General features: G+C 39.6%; 1 protein-coding gene across 1 annotated transcript in view; it reads right to left on the reverse strand.

Moving 5' to 3' along the window:
• Window positions 1-23,246, reverse strand: part of LOC144724297 (uncharacterized) — a 59,846-nt gene that overhangs the window by 13,370 nt on the left and 23,230 nt on the right. The window contains exon 8 of the mRNA XM_078603307.1: window positions 12,559-12,828. Coding sequence (XP_078459433.1) covers window positions 12,559-12,828 — 270 coding nt within the window. The remainder of the gene's footprint in view (window positions 1-12,558; window positions 12,829-23,246) is intronic.

Here is a 23,246-nt window from a genome sequence, read left to right on the forward strand (position 1 = left end):
GTTTAGTTTGTCGTCCTTCCACGCACCTCCGATTAGCATGGCTGGCTAAGTACGGTGCGAAAGAAGTTCAAAACACCTGCATAATTATTTAATGTGGTGTGTCAGTGGGACTCCTATTATTACCAATGTGGTATTCCATTTGTTCTTTCAACTTCCAAGTGAGCCACCCTTTTGTAAACCATCAATGTCAACGATTGTCAGTCATGTAAAGCACTGGTGACAGTTTTGTGGCTTTCATAAGCAGCATTTTAAGTATAACTATTGACAACCTGAACTCAGGGCACGTATGCATGTATGTTAAACTTCTTTCGCACCGTACGTAGCCAACCCTGCTAATCGGAGGTGCGGGGGAAGGACAACAAGCTAAACACAAAAAAATTGTTTTAAAGAAATGAGTTGTCAATCTAGATTTAAAAGTGCATCGTTCCAGTGGCTTCCTACTATCGGAAGGAAGAGCGTTCCAGACGGCCGCAGAAGCGCATCTGAAAAGTGCGCGATGCGGTGACCGCCATCTTTGCTCGATGGCTAGACAAAAGCCGCTGCTGCAAGGATGACCGGGAGTTCACGTGGTGATGGTGTATGCTCCTTGACGAATCAGCAAAGGCATTGGCGGTTAATTTGTGACACGAGTGTGGAGTAGCCCCGAACAGAAGATAATTCACACTTCTGCAAAGTCCACCCCCTCGTTGTCAATGCGTTCTTATACACTTATGCAGGTGTGAAATTGACGTGTGAAGTAACATAAGCTACGGGGCTTATGTTCAGCTCAGTAATATTACCGTATCCAATAACAAGCAGTTTAATGTGCTAGATTGCAAGACAGCAGACGTGTCTGAAAGGCCCTTACACCCTGCACCCTTATTTGGCCTCTGGCTCTGAAATAATGAGCCATGGGCACGGGAATACAAAGACCATGATGCCTGCTCTTCTGCTGATGGAATAGATCGTGTGTTGCATTTGTTAAGGCACGGTTCCGTATGATTGCATTCATGCTTAACTGCACCAAATGCATTTTTAAAAAATGCATGTATTATTCAATAGCTGGAATATTAAGTGTTCTAAGAATCAGTGTTAAATAAAGCATGTGAAGTAAAATTTATAAAACATTACAATGGAAGGCCATCTTTATTAACAAGCTATTTTCCAAACAGACAAATACAGATTAGGTTTTGATATCGTTCAAACATTCATGAATTTCCCAAAGAACAATCAGCCAGCAGCATTAATCTTATACTTCTGGAGTGATAGTGTAGTGGTAATAGCACGATGAAATTAACATGGCGACCTGAATTCAATTACCCAGCCAGGTCTAACATCAGTCGTGAGTGATATCTGAAACGGGTCCTGTGCCTCCCCATCACTGACATGCACTCACTTGTGTGGTTAAGCATAGTCAAGCAACTGCCATGACGCACAGCATGGAGAGCTCTTTACATTGAAATTACTAGACAGAAGTCTGCACGTTTATTTAATTTCATTGTGACAAATCATTGCGGTCCATGGCTTATTGTTTTTTTTGTGATTATCTCTTTTCAACTGAAGTTTACTTAAAAGTGTAAATCTACACACAGAGAGTTTATGTACTGTATATGTAGTGGTGAACACTTCACTTGGAGGCGTTATTACACAGCCCCAACAGGGCTAACTACATAAACGTACACACTCTAGACCCTAACAGGGTAACAACACTACGTTAACAGGGTAACTACATAACCGGGTCAGTCAGTAACATTCTGACTGACCCACGATGCCGAGTGAAGACCAAAGATCGAAGAGACGTAGCCCCGAGGGTTGATTCCAGAGAACAGCCAAGAACACTCTAGGGACCGCCCCTTTATGCTCCTGAGCGTGGCCTGGCTCCGCCTCGACCACGCCCCCTTCGAGACCTTTCCCGAAGGATCTCGACCGAGCATCACGTGTCCCTAAAGCCCCCCCTCAGGCCCCTCTTACTACCCTGTCCCAGTCACGTGCCCTCCCGGATTCATCCAGACTACCATTTCCTGACTTTCCCTCTCTCAGGCCGTCACCAGGACTATGTCCCCTAGGGCCCGTTCGCTTGCCGTACTCACTGTGGCCCCAGAGAGAGGTTCCAGACGCACAGTAGCACTCTTGTAACAGTGCCTGGCGCTAACACCATAGTGACACCCTTTACGTGACGACATATATATATATAAAGCCATCAGTCAAAACTTAGATAGTCCAAACATAATCAAACAGAAACGGATAATTAACTTAATTTGACATGTGACAGCCCACTCATTGTGGAATTATTCTAGGAAATGTATTTTCCTCCTTGTTGTCAAACAATAAAAAATACATGAAGCTGCCAATAAAACCGTGTCCATAGGTGCCGGGCAGGAAGCGACGGCGCACTGCGACCTGAGTTTGAGTCCCAGCCATGACTAACATTGGTGGTGCACGATTTCAGAACTAGCCCAGAACCCCTTTGCTTCACAAAATCTCACTATCAGGATGGTAAAGTATGGTTAAACATCCCCTATAACCAACACCGCACACGTGGGTTGGCCTTACTGTGGTGGTGCACTGACAAGAGGACTGTACATTTTCATAAGTACAGATGCACACTGTGTTTTGCATGCGAATTTGTGGTCTTTACAATGTATTAAACAAGTGGTATTCATAATATGCATACTGTAGAAATGTATAATAAAGAAAGCAATAGCAAGCAAGATATGTTGGCATTAATGACATTGGGAAATGATGGCTTTTTGCCCTTTAACTATAAAGGATGAAAATTTTACAAAAGGTATACTGCAAGGTTTTGCTTTGTTTATTTACTCAATATTTCACTGATGGTTGGATAATCCTGAAGGTAAATGCTGCAGCAATTCCTTAACATCTTTAGCAGCCATTAAGAATGACTAACGTTGTTTGTTTACTAAGGAAGGCCTCGTTCACTCTCAAGACATTTATTTAAAAGAGAATCTTATTTTAAATATTCGGCAAATTTCATTGATAATTGTTGAGAATGTGGGAGAAAACACAGAGCTCATGCACAGTCAGATTCAAGAATCCATTGTTGTACTGCCATCGCTTTATCTCACAGGCCTAGACTACAACACCTGGCATTTTCTGACACTCCCGTCCAAGAACTAGCCATGCTCAAACTTTGCTTAGCTTCCAATATCTCATTAGATCAGGCACATTTAAGGGAATTTGATCCTAAACAATGTGTTTATTTGGTTTAAAATATTAACTTTGTTCCGTTTTGTGCGTGTTTATTATGTGTACAGTGCAACATTGTGTTCACTAAATATATAAATATTAATAAAGTTAATTTGCCATGCACACATTTTGCAGCATGTACATGTTTTCTCCTATTACATTCCTGTGCATCAACGGGCAGAGCCAGGCAAAGTGCCACTTACACCACCCTCCCAGGTGCCAGTCCTTTTTAATTTTGTATTGAACTCATTGCATTTCCGACGGTGACAGGCGAGAGAACACTCGGCGTGGGGCTATCTTTGTGGGTTGTGTCTCCTGGGTTTGTGACTGTAGGTGGCGTGCAGTATTCCCTCGTTATTCGCGGATAATGATATTGGCCTACAGAAACTTATTTTTTTATGAATTACTTAAAATAAATACGTATTTAATAAATTAAATACATGAACATTATCATAACACAAAATACACATTGGTTAAATGAACGTAAAGTAAATACAAATACATATTAAAGTATTAAATCATAGTTTATATATGTACATACCTTAAATTATGATGATGCATCACATTCTCTCTCATCACTTTTCTCTATTTCTCTCGATATGCAGTCGTGCAGAGTTCCAGATGTGATTCACGGATATCCAAAATCGTGGGTAGCAAGTTCGTGAATAACGAGGGAATACTGTATTCACACGGTGTGTAACATTTACTAATGTAGGGAGGGTTTGGTTGAAAAAAGAAAATCCATGTGTCAGTATTAATAGGTGCTCACCACTAGCACTAGAGTAAGTCGAATGGATATTTGGTCGCTTGTGATGGTGTCAAACTCGAGTGCACATTTTTTTGCGCACAAATAGCCTGTTGCTGCAAAATACATGCTCTTAGCGCTTGAAGCACTGTGTGCCAGGCCTTTATTGTTATAATTACGTTCAAATATTCATGCACACAAAAAAGAGTATTCTCTGTAAATGCCGATAAGGGCTCGCAATTAAAGCAAAGCATCTCAGAATGACAAGTGGGAGTGGCAGGGCTTACAAATTCTCCTCCAACAATCTCCGCTCATGCCGTGAGTGGGTTTATTAATGGCCTGAAATGCATTTACACTCGATAAGCTCCCAGTCTCCCGTTCAGAGAAAAACGATATCGGAACAGCAGATAGTCTTCGTTAGATAGCGCTCGGTAAGAGCTGAAAAGCTTTCATTGGACGAGTTGGCATTTTCAGGAATGACACAGGACATGTTGATGAACTTCAATATTAATCAGCTTATCGGAGCTTAGAGAAATACATACATTATATAGTGGCAGTATCCACTTTATATGAAGTATTATTAGCCATATGTCATATATTTCTAATCCATACCAAATGCTATTTAGTAAAACACATTTGGAGACAGAGAAAAAATGGAAGCCGGCATTCTTGAGATTTAAAAAAACTTGCCCAAGGCATTCTTACATTCCATGTTGGATTTTTTCTACATTTCAGTAATAATAGCAAGGGTGCAATAACCTTGAACACTTTAATATGACAATAAAATATTACATATCCCAAAACCAATAATGATGTCTATCATTGTATGAATGTACATACCATCATACACTGACACGTGAAAACAATTGTACGTCCTCTTTAGGTCGACGATTAATTCACATTTGTTGTAGATTTTGGCAATTTACCTTGAAGGCATCTTTCATATTACGACTCCACCTTCAACCGGACCACTTTCCTCAACAGAAGAAACAACAAGTTGCTATTGAGGCCTTTTGAAAATAGGTGAATATATATATAGCATAAATAATCTGTCCCAATAAATCACGTGTTTGACAGCCTGTAAAAGTTTGAAAAACTATCGTGAAGCAGAACAGTAAGACTTTCCACGATATGCTTTAACAGCAAGAAACAAAATTCTTGGAAGTTGTGAAGCTATACTTTGAAAATATATATTCAACGGAGGTGCATATGTGTTGCTTCACATAGGATGACTTGTTATCCAAGACATTGGCTCCCACCATGGCAAATTGGAATTTCCACTTCTATCTCATGCCCATAACAGAGATGTGCAGGGAGACAGTGACTTGATAGTATGTTTTCCCATTTTGTATTCATTACAATTGTGCCATGAAGCAAACTAACAATTTGGAACTCTCTCGTAGAGCAGACCATTCGCACGTGTTAAGAGATATTTTGACATCGACATTTAAATGGTAAGCATTTTTCAACACAGCACAGCGAGAAGGAGGGGGTCTTCCAGGAAGGAGGGTGACTGATTTTTCTTTCCAGCGACGGCAGTAAACTCCTCGGATCAAGCATTAACAATGGGATGGACATTTGAATGGACAGTCCATGGACTTAAGGAGCACGCAGTGTGCGTGAATGCGCCAATGCACGTACAACCTGCATGACGCATCGCACGATAAGCGCTTCAAACTAGCAAGAGCGTTTCAGTAGCAACTGAAACAGAGCGTTTCAGTAGCAACTGAAACACTCTTCACTAGCCACTGAAATACTCTTCCTATTATCAGAAACATGTTTTTGTGGATAAACAGCGTCGCATTAAAGTGTCATTGACGGGCCCATTTTACCCAGCATGCACTTTGAAAAAAAAAACTGGACCGAAATTTGTAATATTCGGAAATGTTTTCACGGATAAGTGTAGTTCATGACAAACTCATCCTATTTTCTGTAATATTTTACAACAGAATGGTGAAAATGTGTAGATAACCTCGTGAATAATAGGATACGAAATGGTCTTCCCTGACAACACCATGGATCTGAGGAATTATACTATATTAACATAAATTATTAAGCTCAAGATAAATGCATCAAATCTTGTGCATAGGATATTGTTTATTTATTCGTATATGTAGTATATAAGTGGTTAACATCACCTCTGCAGTCATTAGAGTTGCTATCATTCACTGCAATTTATAGTGAATGTATTTTTTAAGCATGATAGAATCGCAACAATTCCTATAATCACTGGAGTGATGAATTATTTGACCCCTAATTGTATTGATGTGATATTAATAAAAGGATGCTTGCAAGAGTTGCCGATACATTTTTACATTCATGATTTCCAATTAGAGATGGAGTATGAGATGAGACTTCGTCAAAATGGGCAAAATGATAAACGAAGCGCAGTCAGATAACACTGTGTAACCATTTTTTTTATCCTGGGTAGTAAGTGTTATTTCTTCATTGCTTATACCTCAAAGGTACAGAAAATGGCTATTTATTCCCCCAAAACTTTGCTTATGTGACCAGGACAGTGATATTTTGAAATTTACCTATTTTCCAGAACATTCCAGATAGATTCAGTGCTTAGTAAACTTGGAGTAACTTCTAGAACATTCTAGAACTTTCCAGTAATATAAAAAGTAGTATAAATACAGGGCCCTTAAGCCCACCAGTTCAGTCTAGTTCCAGCTGTCTGAGTGGATACATATCTGCATTTTTCTTTAATGGAATCAAGAGGCTGCAAGTATCCGGCAGACGCATTTTGCTATGTCTGCGGCCAATTTATCAAAACTAGAGCGAAAAAGTACTCTGCGGAAGCATCTGCTAAGATGTGTGAGGCCTACAAGGCATATTTCGGCATGCCTGTCAGGGATCAAGACAAACCCTGGGCACTTAATTTCACCTGCAAGCAATGCAAAAAAACTCTGGAAGGTAAGATGGACAATTGTTGCTCGGAATTTTATTTTATAAAATTTGTTACGATTAAAAAAATTGCAAAAGTTTATAATTTTAAAATGTTTTACAATTGCCTATGTTATTGAAAAAATATATCATATATCAAAAATGTTGCGAGACTCTCTTATACATTAGTCATGGGTGAAATAAATGTTTTTTCGTAGGATGGTACAGAGGGGAAAAGAGAGCCATGAAGTTCGCTATCCTAAGAATTTGGCAGGAACTCATCGACCACTCAAGCAACTGCTACTTCTGCATGGTGGACCCTGACAAACGTCGGACAGCCAAGAATGCACCTGCTATCACGTGTCCAGACCTTCCTTCATCCATCGCCCCGGTGCCACACTGCCATGAGCTCCCCGTACCCACTCCTCCGGAGAGAGACCAGCCGTCTTTAGAAGAGCAGCAAGTCAGAGAGCGAGAAAGACGTTGTAGATCCAGGTCGAAAACTATGTGGAGCTGGTTGAGACTGGTGAAGAACAACGGCATAATGGGCTGTAGGATGTCCCTCAAAGTCCATATCCTTGATGCTCATCTTGATCAATTCAAGGAGAACATGGGAGCGTACGCAGAGGAGCAAGGTGAGTGCTTCCACCAGGATACACTGGACTTTGAACGCCGCAACCAAGGACAATATAACGATTACATTATGGGAGACGGCATTTGGGAACTGTTACATGAAAGTGATTTACAGTACAATCGTAAATATCGAAAAACTACTCACTTCTAAATCTTTTGTAGTATTTTTTCTTTTACTTTAGGAAAATACATGTTAATTTTGATTCATGTTGTTTTTTATGACTGTGAACGAAAAGACACAAATTCTCCCGTTTTCTCATTGAAAATAGGTAAATTTCAAAATATCAATGTCCTGGTCACAAAAGTTTGTGGGGAATAATAGCCATTTTCTATGCTTTTTAGGCATAAGCAATTACGAAATAACACTTACTAACCAGGAACAAAAATTGCGTTACATAGTGTAATCAACGCAGCAAACTCAAGCCGCATACTTGAAAGCATAATTTAAATTGCGATGTTAGTTCATTCGCACAGAACGCATCATGCAAAAAATATGAAGAGCGAAAAAAATCCCACACCGATTGGCAATTTGCAAAAAGACAAGAATGTGCGTGTTGATCTTATTGTTGTTGTTGACGTGCCAAGCGTATCTTCTTTGGCCGAGAGAGAAAAGGTAAAAAAAAAACTGCAATGTAGAAATGTAAGTCCTGATGACTAAGGTTGTTCAACTTTTCAATCTGTGAAATCGTTGAAGAAAAACACGTTTTGTATTCACTGCACCCTCATGATGCTTTACGAATAAAGTTGTGGCCCCAAGTGTCTATTTTGCAGTGCGCCAATGTGGGGATGTCCTTAACATCGGCGCTCTATTGTGTCGTGACAAGGCAAGGGAAGGAACACGACCGTCAAGCAAAGTGTGAGGTCCTTCATCGGGGGGGGGGGGGGGCACCATGTGCTCTTGATTGGTGGCGTATGTTCTCATGGCTAATAGCCGTAAAGGGCTGGAAATGTTTTTTTTGTTGATCAAAAAATTGTGCAAATTCACACACACGCACACCAATCGCTCCCGCGTTTCACAAAACGAGCACGAGAAATGCACGTGCGAATGAAAACAAAAGAATGGCTTGGATTTAATTGAGGAAAAATGCAAAGATAAATGTGATCATACTTCAGCAGCTGAAACGTCTCGAAGTAGTAAATGCGCTTGCCACTGAGGTGACAGTTTGAAAGGAATTTCGATTTAAAGCTTTCGTGACTGCAGGGATTCATCTTCTTGGTTCTTTCGGTAAAGTCACGTAGAAGGGAAGTAATAAAATAATAAAAATAAAACATAATAAAATAAAATAATTCTCACGACGTTTCGGCTACAACGCAAGCAGCCATCTTCAGGTGAAGAATGAGACACTACCAAGCTAGTAGCTTATATATAAGCTGGGTTGGAGGTGGAAGAGCGCCTTAACAAAAAGAATGTGCATATGAAGAGGAATTTAGCATAGTCATGGCAAATGCGTAGGAGGTGGGTGGGGGGGTTTCATAGTCATATTATGCCCATGCATTATGCAGGATCAGCAGCACCAAGGGAGGGTGCAGGGAGTAGCATTAACAAAGGAAAGGAATGTTAATAGTATGTAGCTGCAGTTACTAAACAACCACGTAGAAAAGTAAAGTATAAACTACATAAAAAACTAAAGTATATTTGAAAGGAATGTTAAATATAATTTCTCATCAATCATATATTTGACATTACATAGTGTACTGTGGTGTCACATGCCTGTAATCCAGTGTTTGAAAGCGTGAATTTGCAGATCCCGTGTATTTGTGGAACTTCCAAACCTGCTCTGTTGTGCGGTGGCAATGAGACGAGATCTGTGTAGACCTCTGAATGACGACTTCTTGTCTGCATGTGTTTGCTCCAGGAACATTAAGCATGTTCCATTCGACGTGCAAAACACTTCTTGAAAAAAAATCAACAATACTCGCCAAATTGTAATAGCCAATTGAAGAGATCTTTAACAAATGAGAGAAAATGAGCACGGGAGCAGTGATTACATTTTGATCGATTATTACTCGGCCTAACACAAACAGCCAAGGTTGTAAATGTAACTCTCAGATTGTAAATGTTGTAGCTTTGCTCTCCAACACACCGGTGTGCTGTACTAGTAACGAATTGGCACGTTCTGTTTATGTGACAAACCTTACTAGTTGGCTGTGTCGGGTGGTGGCGGGTTTAATGACACATTTATATATTTACGTAATCTAACCCAAAAAAAACTGTATTGCATAATTAAATGAATGTCTGGAAATACGTGTCCTATGGACAAAAAAGTGTTCCACACTTTAGCCTAGCCCCAAATAGCAGTGACCTTTGTAAAAAAAATGCTTTTAATAAAATGTACCATTCCGTGAAATAATTAAAGTTGTATCACTGAGGGCTAGCATCCGTCTCATAAAACAAAAAAAGCTGTTTCAAGTAGACTTGCAGTTTATATCGAAAAACCTACTACTTCAGCTTGTACCTGCTCAAAAATATCATTGCTCAAAAATACAATGGAAAAAAAAATCCACGTAAGGGAAAATTATTTCTCTACACGTGCATCATAAAATGCTGCATTCATAGTAGTCGCACTTTCAAACATGAGCACATTTTCAGTAAAACTATAGCTCATTGAGATGCTTCGAATGGGTAGTACAAAGATTAGAGTAATATAATTTGGAGTTTAAGTGGCACTTCTTCACGTTGATTATTTCTCAGAAATTGGGGATACTGCCCAAATGCAAAAAAAAGTCTTTAAAATAACTCCCTAAATATACGATGATCACATATTTTCTTAATGAAAAGTATATCATTTTAACAAGGAAGAAACGTAATTCATATGCATGGCTTTTGTAACACTTTTCTCGTATGTAATAGTATTAATGATGGCAGTACTCACACAGGAAGCTGTGCATAAGAATCAGACACTGTATTTAGACTGGAGGAATCCGATGAGCTATGAAGCTCTTTCTTCACAGATGTCCAGTGTAGGCGGGTCAGTGAGTTACATCGTAGGCCGCGACGAGATGACAGAATGAGGGCTCTGCTTAAACCAGCGGTCGGGAACCTATGGCTCGCGAGCCATATATGGCTCTTCCAGTGACGGCATATGGCTCCCAGACAATTTTCAGTTGAAAAAATAAAAAAATCAGTTTGGAACTGATTTTAAAATACTTGTGATATTACTTAATAATACTGTGTCATTTTAAAGTAAACAGAAATTAGTTTTGAAGATAAATTTCACGGGTCACGCCTGCACGAAGCTCAACCTCACCACGTATGAACCAGACTACAAGGCCATCAGCAAAACCATGCAGCACCAGAAGTCGCATTAAAAGTAAGACATATTTAATTTATTATACGTTAAAAATACTATATGGCTCTCAATGAAATATATTTATAAATATTTGGCTTTTATGGCTCTCCCAGTCAAAAAGGTTCCCGACCCCTGGCTTAAACGGTACCAGTGTCCCTTTGATCAATTCGGCTGGTTTTCTCTCGGGTTAGTCCGTAACAGCAACATAACTTTAGACTTAGGTTTCGTTTATGTTGGGTGACCTTCACGGATGACAGACGGATGGGCGAAACGGACAGGGCGGATGCATAAATGCTTTCAACTTTGTCTAGAAAGGCATTAAAAATGGATTCCTTCTGTGTAAGAGGAAATCCCAATCCAAGATTTTCAGCGCAATAGGTTATACATGCACGATTGCACACTTTATGAAGTACCGTCAAATATCGTGACCGTTATATTAACACTGTTTTCTCCTTATAGGAATATCAGCTTTCTATGAAGAATATACCTCAGTGTGAAAGTAAACAAAACATTCACTTGCTACAATTACCCCTCTTTATCTGAATATGTATTAAATACCACGAGTACCCACCTAGAAATTGGAGCAAATGTTACAATTCGATTTTTCAAAGTCCTATTTCAATCTTGTTTTTAGTGTATTGCTCGTATTGTTTCTCGTTTTTTCTGTTTCATTTGCACAGTTTTGTTTGTTCCATTGGCCTAAATGTTTCATAACCGTCACTCTAGCCTGTCATTCGCATTAATACTAATACTGATTGATTCTCAGAGACACACACAATTTAATTCAGGAACCATGAGCAAAGAAATACATTTCAAGTGATGCATTGTTAAATGCCAACTATACAGTATGTGTAAAAAGTGCAAGTGTCAGCGTTCATAGCTTCAGTGAATGCACGCATGTGAATGTCGGCAGTTGGTTTGACTGCGTTAACAGCCTTTAAGAGATACAAATGATAGCGCTTTGTTTCACAAGAAAGAAATTAACAATCAGTTATCCTCCCACTTCAATACTTCCATTGTATTCTAGAGACATGCAGTGACACCGATGTAATTTTAAAACCCAGAGATGAAGCCAAAGCAAAAGATGGATCTGCTGCTGACGTACCACGACAGCGTACAATTACAATGCGATGAGTAACAGTGGCTAGCTTACAACAAGACAGTTGTTTCAGTATGCAGCGCGTTGGTAAAAAGTCTGGGTATATCTCCAGCACCTCAATGTGAATTAAACATCGCAAACAAGCAGTATCGATACGGCAAAACAATGTATTGATAACCCGCGACCGGATTTATTTTCTGTTTTCTCTTTGCTGCACAGCTGAACTTTATTTTTACTTGTTTTATTTTAGTCAACATCACGCTTGCATTTGACACTCTATCCCAGTATCACGAGATCTCAACTGGTTTAACATCTACACTTGAACTTGAATGAAAATAATCTGAGGTCCATAATAGAGGTTTTTGGGTTAGATCGCGTGAATTTGTTTTTACACGATTTAACCCAAAAACCTCTATTATGGATGATGTTGGTCGCGAAAGCCTCCGTGTTAAAATGATCTGAGATAATTCCTTCAATCCATCCCTCCTTGTTCAAAGATAAAATACATTCTCAAATGTCCTTAACCATCAAAGGCTTCTGATTTCTAAAACAAACCCAGTTCAAAGGTATAAAAATATATATAAAAAACACATTTCATTATATTTCAGAACAAAAACACGTGCAAAGTGTAATTGTATGCTGCTCAGGTAGATGTACACATCATACATGTTAGCACTGCCTACTCATCTATATTTGCAAAAGGAGGAGAGTCATACCCAGCTGACAGAAGTGTCCTGTGAAGTGAAGAGGGCAGTCACAGCGGAAGGACATCACCATCTCCCCAGGAAGCAATACGTCCCGGCAAGTGCCACCGTTTAGGCACACGTGCCGCTGGCAAGGGGACATTGTGACCAGGTATGGAGGAGGAGGTGGTGGAGGTGGTGGAGGTGGTGGTGGCGTTTTCGTCGTGGAAGGTGGGAAGACATCGGGATCGTCATGGGCGATCATCGTGCTTGAAGTGCTTGGGACAAACACATTCTGAGATGCTGTAATTGGAGGCATTCACACAGCAGAAAGAGAAGAAAGACAAACACGCACAGTGCAGTCTCAGCATAAGTGCACGTAGGCGCTTGCCTCTGCAAGTCGTGTGTTTGCATGTATTAACATACACGGCATTCACCAAAACATAAACAAAATTTCTGGCAGCCTACAATGTAGGGGGCGGAATTACTAACCGACAAGGTGATTCAACGGAGTGTCTCAATTATTTAATCAAAGTTAACTAAGCGTTACACTTAGGTTTTTTTTTTATGAACACCGCTGTGAATGGCAGCACCTCCAGTGACTGAAGTATTCACGTGAAACAATAACGTGCAGCAAATGCAAATTTAAAATGATCAATTCAAGACGAGGGATGTGTCAGAAAGGTAAGGATCAACATTTATTTTTTACTTGATGCACTTCTTCTTCTTGTTTCGTATGGCATTTTGGGGGATTGCAACAGAATACAAATGATGTCGAGAATTGATGCATTATTACACGTCTACTAAATAATCATTCTTTGGTTCTTTCGGTAAAGTCACGTAGGTAAAAAAATTATAGAATAAGAATAAAATAAAATAAAAATTTTTAAATAGAAATAACTATATAAAATCACGACGTTTCGATTGCAACACAAGCAATCATCAATCGAAACGTCGTGATTTGATTTAGTTATTTCTATTTTTATTTTGTACTTTTATTTTATTCTTATTTTTATTTTATTTTATTTTCACCTACGTGACTTTGCCGATCCTTGCAGTCACGAAAACTTCAAATCTAGAAATAATAATTCCTTTGTATTTTACGACTGCACTCTCATGCTGTATTCCATTGCAGTGGATTGATCATGGCTGATGATGATGATGATAACTGTGTATACCCATTGCTGTGTAAAGACACAACAGTGGGTATGCACAGTTACCATCATCAGGTCTATCTATATATGAAAGACAAAGGTCTCCCGACTTTGTCATTCACATAGATGTGCTTATTTATACGAAACAATTCAAAGGTTAAAGTGTACCCCTGCTAAAATAAACAGGAGGCATTGATGGTCTTGAGAAGTGGTAGAAATGATATATTTCTATAGCAGGAGACGGTCTCTATATAAAAAAGACAACTATCCACGAAAAATATTTACTTTTCCTACCATAGAGGAATGTGAACTTGGTCAACTATTAGCCAAATAACGCTGAATAATAATGTCAATAAAATTTTCGTGACGAAAATCCAGATATTTCAAGATATTTTTTTCATTTGTAGAGCGATTAAGGATACGAACATCACGTTGAGTAAATTGGCTGTTTTATTAGTAACTATAGGTAATTGCTGTTGCACAGAATATAGATCCATGGAAGGTGGGGATATTTACCACTAATATGATGTCCTCCCCATGGTGTGTTAGTAATGGGAGGGTTGTTTGACCGTACTTCATGGTACTGGGGGACCCAGCACTGGTTCTGCAACGATTCACCACCGATATTATCTGCGGCTAGGAATCACACTTAAGTCAGCAGGGTAAGACTGCTAATTTTGAAGGAAAGATGTGGACTAGTATTAGGGTTGGAGTGTTTTCTATACAGATACATTTTATCATAAAAAGCAACGTGTCAATGCGTCCAATTTTGTTTTAATCAGTACGGTACATAATACCTGACCGTTGAGCTCTATATTGGGGATGACATGATTATGAGATTAAAACAGTGGAGAGAGAAAATAATAATGTGATTTTGCCCACTGCAAAGTAGAATACCAATAAAAAATACATCTGCAGTGATAATTCACATACACCACCATAAACATCTAACTGAAGCTATGTCATGACTCTTCGTCAATTCCGTCCGTATAAATTAAATTCATCTCCATCTCTGATATCGGTGATGTTAATACCTGTCATGTGCCACTAAGCGCCTGGGTAGCCCCAGTAGGCACTTGGCTGGAGACTTGGCAACGGTTCCATGGTTTGACGTGTCCTGACGTGACCTCGTGCCAAGTTGAAATTACATCACCGTCACTAGCACTCGAACAAACACTCCCTGAGTCTCAGTGTATGGATTAATCAAAGGTCTTTCCTTGTGCAGCAAAATGGGTGATGGAGCAATTGACTGCTGGTGCCAAGCCATGACATCCTGTCCAGCATTTGACAAGTGCACCATCTAATTCTGAATGCGCATTTTGAAATGTGTAGTGCAAGCTTACTTTGGGATTTCATAAAGAGAGCTTAGATATATAACTGGACGGCATATTTAAATATTTACGTGCGCATTTAGTGATTCTGACTCAAGCGGTGAACCTTCACAAATTTTTTCGTGATCTCAGGCAAACGGTAATTTGATTGGAGTACATTTTATGTCAATAAATGTTTGGATTTTGAAAGATAGATAAAATGAGTTCACTGGCTAGAATTTGTCCGCTTTGATTAGATATCCGCAATGGGCTCTGGGTGTGATTATTGTCTTATCAAAGAGTCGTTCAGAAAACACTAGCCGAGACCCAGATCCTTTTGAGCTAAACCATGAAGGGGGTACAATCCACGCTATAAAACCGTCAACTTTGCTGTCACACTTCCAATTTCCAAACGGCACAAGTACGCTTTGATACAAAATCCTTTGTTGCGCATCTCTCTGATACTGCTTTTGTATTCGGGAAGACTGCTAATGCCTGAAAGATGTGATCCAAAATCAACATCGGTACTGTTCTCCAAATGTAAACATTTCCAATTTTAAAGTGTTACAGCTCTTGTTCCTCAGAGTGAGATGGCTCACCTATGCAGGGAATTTAATGCAAAAAATATCAGCCGCGCCGTGAAATCTACTCGTAACACAACCACTCATGTGCAACAAACCTGTTGTGGCAAATAAATATTGCGGGGTTCCTGGAATGGGAGCTATTTATAAACACACCAAGAGAAGTTGTTTAGGCGAAAAGTAGATGCAGCAACAGCGGTGCTTCTCTATCCAAAGCCACTGGATCGGAAACAAAGCATGACAAGCTGAAGGCTTACTGCAATGTGCCAGTCATCTTCTCCTCTTTGAAATTGTAGAACAGAGACCAATCTGAGTAAAGTGTCCTTTTTCACAAAGGACACACCAATTTCAGGCTAAGCTCTCACCTACAAAATGTAATACTGAACATCTAACCTTACCGCACCTCCGATTAGCACGGTTGGCTATGCACGATGCGGAAGAATTTCACCATACATACATACAACTCGGTACACACCAGGCTATCTATAAAAACAACGCTGAAATGAATGGCTGATGCCTAGTGAGCAGAATTGGCCCAATTCCACTACAATTGAGGCATTGCGTTCAAGCAAGACACTACTATTATTATTACTCAGATTGTTTACAATAAAAAGCCTCACGAAGTCTCAACACTGTTTTTCAGGAAGGTCCTGCCAAGGTTGAACCATAAGGGGGCGATGTTGTGAGCTGTATTGCTGTAATCCCAATTTAATTATTTGCATGTAATTTTTCAGCACTGGGATGTTTGACCAACAACGGTTGCATTGCGTGTTTTGAGCTAAGGCAGGAAACCGGGCCCTGAGGAAGCCCATAGAGGATGGAGGGAGAACATACAAACGCCACACAGAAAGGTGCCTGGGTGAGCTATTGTCGCCAGGTCCTTCTTGCTTTAAGGCGCGGAGTGTTCTTCTTGGTTCTTTCGGTAAATTCACGTAGAATGGAAATAATAAAATAATAAAAATAAAACATAATAAAATAATTCTCACGACGTTTCGGCCACAACGCAAGCAGCCGTCCTCAGGTGAAGAACAGGTCTGTCAGAAAGACAGCACGGAGTGTGATCACTACGCCACCCTGCCGACATGATGGCATGTGGCACCTGGCTTCCACGAAGTATGACAAAGCTTAGTCATCATCGATCCCAGTCCGTCAAAATTGATGATTCAGTGGAATTCCAGGCGGTCAGCATCACAATTGAATGGTAGTGCCGGTCCCCAATCCACAGAATTGGTCCGATTCCACTGAGATTACACTGTGGTATTCAGGCCAGACAGATCAGCTACTGTAATCCCTGGTGATGAACGTGCACAATTCATCATGGCTAATGGACGGAAACTACGAGAAGGCAGGCCCCTGTATGTCAGTATTGTAAAAAAAAAAGAGATGATATCAAAGAAATATAGCTTGACATTTGAGATGTATACAAACATGAGAATGTGTGTGCAGGGGAAAAAAAAGTAATGGCAGCACTACGATCACTGGTGCAGTGTCCACAAAACTTTCTGTGAGCAAATGAACCCGCCTAATCTCGCGCAGACTCATCGTGTGAATCATAAAGCATTTGCCCGGGAAGCTCTCTCTTGTGTTTGTTCTCTTACTTTCCACCCACGCAAAAAAATGTGGCCTGCAGCTCTCTCCCAATGCCAAACAGCATGATAGATCTGCTAAGCCCACTAATGACCTGTCTAGCCTCTCCGGGATTAAATATGAAGTCAACGGTTGCTTTTTACTTGTAGAATCAAAGTGACGACTGGAGAGTGGTGATGAATCATCTACACTTGGAGATTTCATATTCAGCCCCCTGGGTATCAGCTGATGATGATTTTGTTGTTGTTACTGTTTTGCACTGCAACCCTCTTTCTTTCTTAAATATCGCTTCCAGAAAAGCTCACAATGTCTTATTTTCTATGCAATAATACATTACAGTAGCTCATAACCCCGATTTCGAAATGATAATTTAATATCTCATTGTTTACCGGTAAATATGTTTCATTGCCAAGAGAAGTGAACGGTACAATCGCTAAAAGCACAGAGGGGCTTTGTGCATCATGCCAATACAGTTCTACGTCACTTTGCTATAAAACCACATTGCCATATTTCTACAGACATCCAATACCCCGATTGATATGGCTTCTCCAAGTACTGAATTTAGCATTTAAAGTACATATTAAACAATGCTTTCAAACTATAGCATCTGGTAAAAGGAGCGAGATTAAAAAGTAGAAAAAACCGGTACATATATAGAGAAATATATAAAACACATATTTATAGACTGGCTTGTTCTTTACAGGCCAAGTGTGCAATAAAAATTTAACGGGTTCCATCTCTCTTTCTGAATGCCATGATGACTTTTGGGTGTCCCCAAAACAGGGGAGCCGTAAGAGAATTTCCAAGGCACATTTATGAGAACCATCTGGCTCCGTGACCAATCACCAATTGCTTAACCCTTCAGCGCTGAGACCATGTGCAAAATATATATATACTGTATCACAGAGGCAGACATTCACTGTCAACAGTAAAGTGCAATAACGTTAGAATAAAAGAAAAGAAATGTAAAGCAATTATTACACAGTAATGCCATATATACCTCAAATATTCTATTTTTATTGAACAAAATCTAAATTGCAATAATGTTAATACGACACTTTGTAAAGCACAAAATGTCACGAATTAACTAATGTTCGAGCGTGTCTGCCATTAGATACCATAAGCCCGCATGTATCTCTACTCAAGCAAACTACGCAGTGGAATTTTTCGATTTAAAGCTTTCGTGACTGCAGGGATTCATCTTCTTGGTTCTTTCGATAAAGTCACGTAGAAGGGAAGTAATAAAATAATAAAAATAAAACATAATAAAATAATTCTCACGACGTTTCGGCCACAACGCAAGCAGCGTCTGAATGACGCTGTCGCCTCGACAGACCTGGTTTTCACCTGAGGACGGCTGCTTGCGTTGTGGCTGAAACGTCGTGAGAATTATTTTATTATGTTTTATTTGTATTATTTTATTACTTCCCTTCTACGTGACTTTACCGTAAGAACCAAGAAGATACGCAGTGGCAGTTATTCATTTCAGAGTGGAAATATGACATGCTCATGAAGAGGAACAGTTTCTCCAAAGGAAGACCATTATTTACTTACAACAGTGTGCTAATTGCGTTATGATGATGATGATGGTAATCAACACATTTAAATCAGACATGCATTAGTAGATGCTCCAGAGTGACCAATGATCTTAGTGACTCAGTGGACCAAGCAGCAATCCAATAGTCCCCATAATTATCACCCAAATTATAGTCGACTTATAAGAAAAACTTGAACCTGTCGACTGGGTGGCTGCTCAGGGGACTAATGCCATGTAAACAGTATTAGAAATCCTGGGTTTGAATCAAGGCTTCAGCCACCTGTGATTAAACTGGGTCATCAATCGTAGAGAGTTGATATATCTCAGCCAAGTCACCAATGACTTCCACAAAAACACCACGTAATTACATTGTATAACATTTTTTTTTGTTCCTGGGTAGTCAGTGTTATTTCCTAATTGCATATGCCTCAAAAGTACAGAAAATGGCTATTATTCCCCATAAACTTTGCTTTTGCGACCAGGATAGTGATATTTTGAAATTCACCTATTTTCCAGAACATTTCAGATAGATTCAGTGCTGCGTAAACTTGGAGGAACTTCTAGATCATTCTAGGATTTTCCAGTAATATAAATAGTAGTATAAATACAGGGGCCTTAAGGCCACAAGGTCAGTTTACTCCCAGCTGCCTAAGTGGATACATATCTGCATTTTTCTGAGATGGCATCAAGAGGCTACAAGCATCCGGCAGACGCATTTTGCTATGTCTGCAGCCAATTTATCAAGACAAGAGCGAAAAAGTACTCAGTGGAAGCATCTACTAAGATGTGTGAGGCCTACAAGGCATATTTCGGCATGCCTGTCGGGGATCAAGACAAACCCTGGGCACCTCATTTCACCTGCGAGCCATGCAAAAAAACTCTGGAAGGAAAAATTGACAATTATTGCTTGGAATTTTATGTTAGAAATTTTGCTAAAAAATATTTTTTTTGTAAAACTTGTTAATTACAAATGTTTTACAATTTTCAATGTTATTGAAAAATTCTATCATTTTAAAAAAATGTTTCGAGAATCTTTTACACATTAGTCATGGGTGAAATTAATGTATTTTTGTAGGATGGTACAGAGGGGAAAAGAGAGCCATAAAGTTCGCTATCCTAAGAATTTGGCGGGAACCCACTGACCACTCAAGCAACTGCTACTTCTGCATGATGGACCCTTCCAAACGTCGGACTGGCAGGAATGCACCTGCTATTACGTATCCAGATATTCCTTCATCCATCGCCCCGGTGCCACACTGCCATGAGCTCCCCATACCCACTCCTCCGGAGAGAGACCAGCCCTCTTTAAAAGAGAGCAGCAAGTCAGAGAGCGAGGAAGACGTTGTAGATCCAGATGACAATTTCAGAGGTGGAACTGAGGAGAGAAACCCATACTACCCCAACCAAAAATACCTCAACGATTTGATCAGAGATCTTGGTCTCACCAAGTCCAATGCCGAGCTTTTGACATCTAGGCTCAAGCAGTGGAACTTGTTGGATAAAAGTGTGCAAGTCGCAGATCAGAGGAAGCGTCACCAACCTTTTTGCAGCTTCTTCACCCATCAAGGTGGGCTCTGCTTCTACGACAATGTGACCAGTCTGTTCTAGGCAATCGGAATCACCTGTAACCAGAATGAGTGGCGCCTCTTCATTGACAGCTCATCCAGGAGCCTCAAAGCCGTGCTGCTCCATAATGGTAACAAGTACCCGTCTCTTCCTCTGGCTCACTCGGTGCACCTCAAAGAGGATTACAACAGCATCAAGACCTTGCTGGACGCCTTGAAGTATGATGAATACGGCTGGGAGGTCATCGGAAACTTCAAAATGGTGACATTCCTGATGGATCTCCAAGGCAGTTTTACCAACTTTCCCTGCTATCGTTGCCTTTGGGACAGCAGGGACACCAAGGCGCACTACCAGAGGCGGGACTGGCCACAGCGCACTGAGTTATCTGTGGGGAGGAACAACGTCAAGTGGGAACCACTGGTGGACCCCGGGAAGGTGCTGATGCCACCACTGCACATCAAATTAGGCCTTATGAAACAATTTGTCAGAGCTGTAGATAAGGAGTCGGCAGCCTTCAAGTACCTTCAAGAATTCTTCCCTAAGCCGTCTAAGGCAAAGGTCAAAGCCGGTGTCTTCATCGGACCACAGATGAAGAAGATCCTGGAGTGCAATGAATTCCCCAAGAATCTCACTAGTAAGGATAAAGCGGCTTGGAACAGCTTTGTCGCAGTGGTTCGTGACTTCCTGGGCAATCACAAGGTTGAAAACTATGTGGAGCTGGTTGAGACGGCACAATGGGCTGTAGAATGTTCCTCAAAGTTAATATCCTTGATGCTCATCTTGATAAATTAAAGGAGAACATGAGAGCGTACTCGAAGCAAGCAAGACGAGTGCTTCCACCAGGATATACTGGACTTTGAATGCTGTTACCAAGGACAATATAATGAGAACATGATGGGAGACTACATTTGGGAGCTGATTCGTGAAAGTGATTTACAGTATAATCGTAAATCTAAAAAACTACTCACTTCTAAATCTTTTGTAGTCATTTTTGTATTACTTTAGTATTAATACATGTTAATTTTAATTAATATGTTGTTTTTTCTGACTTTATGTGAACGAAAAGACACAAATTTGCCTGTTTTCTCATTGAAAATAAGCACATTTCAAAATATTACTGTCCTGGTCACAAAAGCAAAGTTTGTGGGGAATAACAGCCATTTTCTATACTTTTTAGGCATAAGCAATTACGAAATAACACTTACGACCTAGGAACAAAAATTGTGTTACATAGTGTTATTATTTTAATTAATTTGGATGAACATTTTCACTTTGAATGCCTTGCAGTAGACACATTTTTTTCGGGGGTTATATAAGAATGCGTCACCAACTTTTAAATGAGAGGTTGCCGAAATAACTTGAGAAGTATTTTCTCGGCCGTCATCTTCTCCAGCCATTCTCTCACACGAGATAGTGTGACACTAACTGCTCTCTGCCTGAGTTCTGAATTGACATTTCTTTGTATCGTGACATAACAACATTTCATCGTTCATTCATTTACTTTATTTATGACCAGGTAAGAGGCCATTCAGTCTCGATATTCAAGGAAGACATGGGTCAAGTAAATCAATATTGTAAGCATGTGATAAAAGGTCACATGTACCAACAGTGCGAATGGGATATAAAAGGGAGAAAAATCCCCAGAATGACTTTTTTAACTGCATTGTGTTCCCAAAGTTTTGTGCCCATAAACACAAAAGGAATTTGAGAAAAGAAATTGACAACCACTCTATTCGACTGTCTTTGTTCCCATATATCAACTCGTTCATAGTTTAAAACAGTAGCACACGATTTAATATTGGTGATCAAAATTGGAACATGACCCAATGTTGTTATCGGTTTACGTCCTGATTGGCATATCAGATTGCTTTATTTTCTTACTTGATCACATATAATCTACCAAGACATCATTATTTTATTCATAAATTGATTAAAAAATAGTTTCTCTCTCAGGGAGAGAGTAAGATATAAATAATCTATCAAAAGTTCTTATAAGTGTATGTCTGTATCTCGATAGTTTTCTTCCACGCGTTATATAAGGTTTATATCAAAGAGAGCTCTTTACTTCCGAAATGTAGTACGTGGACATTAAAACCAATGGCACCTTTAGGTTTAATTTTATTTACAAAATTGTTATTTAAATATTTACACTTGACACCATGGTTAAACAATGATCACAATTTACATTTGTATGGCGCACTTCATCCAATGATCTCAAAATGGAGTCTGCCACGTGACAGTGCCACACAGCGGTGGTGCGGAGGAAGCGATGAGTGACAGGTGAGTGACAGATGAGTGGCGGATGAGTGACGGATGAGTGACAGATGCGTCAAGCAGAGCCACTGCGTGCACTCGCTAAGACATGGCCACATACGGAAAAAAAATGTTGCCGCCAATAATAGGTATTAGTTTAATAAAATGAAAAAAAAATGCCTTCACATAAGCTGAATGTTGCCCGGGTCAGACTTAACCATGCCTTTTCAGCTCTGACAATTCAATGTAAATGCTCAAGGCTACAACGGTCAAACTAACACGACGTATCACACCTCCTAAAAGTAGATAGTTTAATAAAAAAATAAAAGTTTTTTTTCTTTCATTATCCGGTACACTTTAAACATTATTAAAGTAAAAATTACAAAAACTTTATTAAATAGCATACACGATACTAAATTAATGACGTTCATAATCCTAACCATAGCCACTTCCATAAGAATGTAGAATTTCGTGCTGTCATTAGACTTGAGCACTGATCTATTCCAGTTTGAGTGGGGAAATAATTTGAAGTGTCTGTAACATTAAGACTGATATATCGAGTCAAGAAAATATCTTTCAAATGAAAATATCCTGGGTTGTGTATAAAAAATTTTTTTTTAAAGGTCAGTGCAATGTGGGGAGGTTTTAGAATATAGTTTTCAACTAATACAAACTACAAAAGAGGAGAAAGAACAAGCCGTGCCACATTTCTGGATTTAAGTTTGCTTAAATA

The sequence above is a fragment of the Lampetra planeri genome, chromosome 2 (assembly GCF_965212315.1).
Source record: "Lampetra planeri chromosome 2, kcLamPlan1.2.h2, whole genome shotgun sequence".
Lineage (NCBI taxonomy): Eukaryota > Metazoa > Chordata > Hyperoartia > Petromyzontiformes > Petromyzontidae > Lampetra > Lampetra planeri.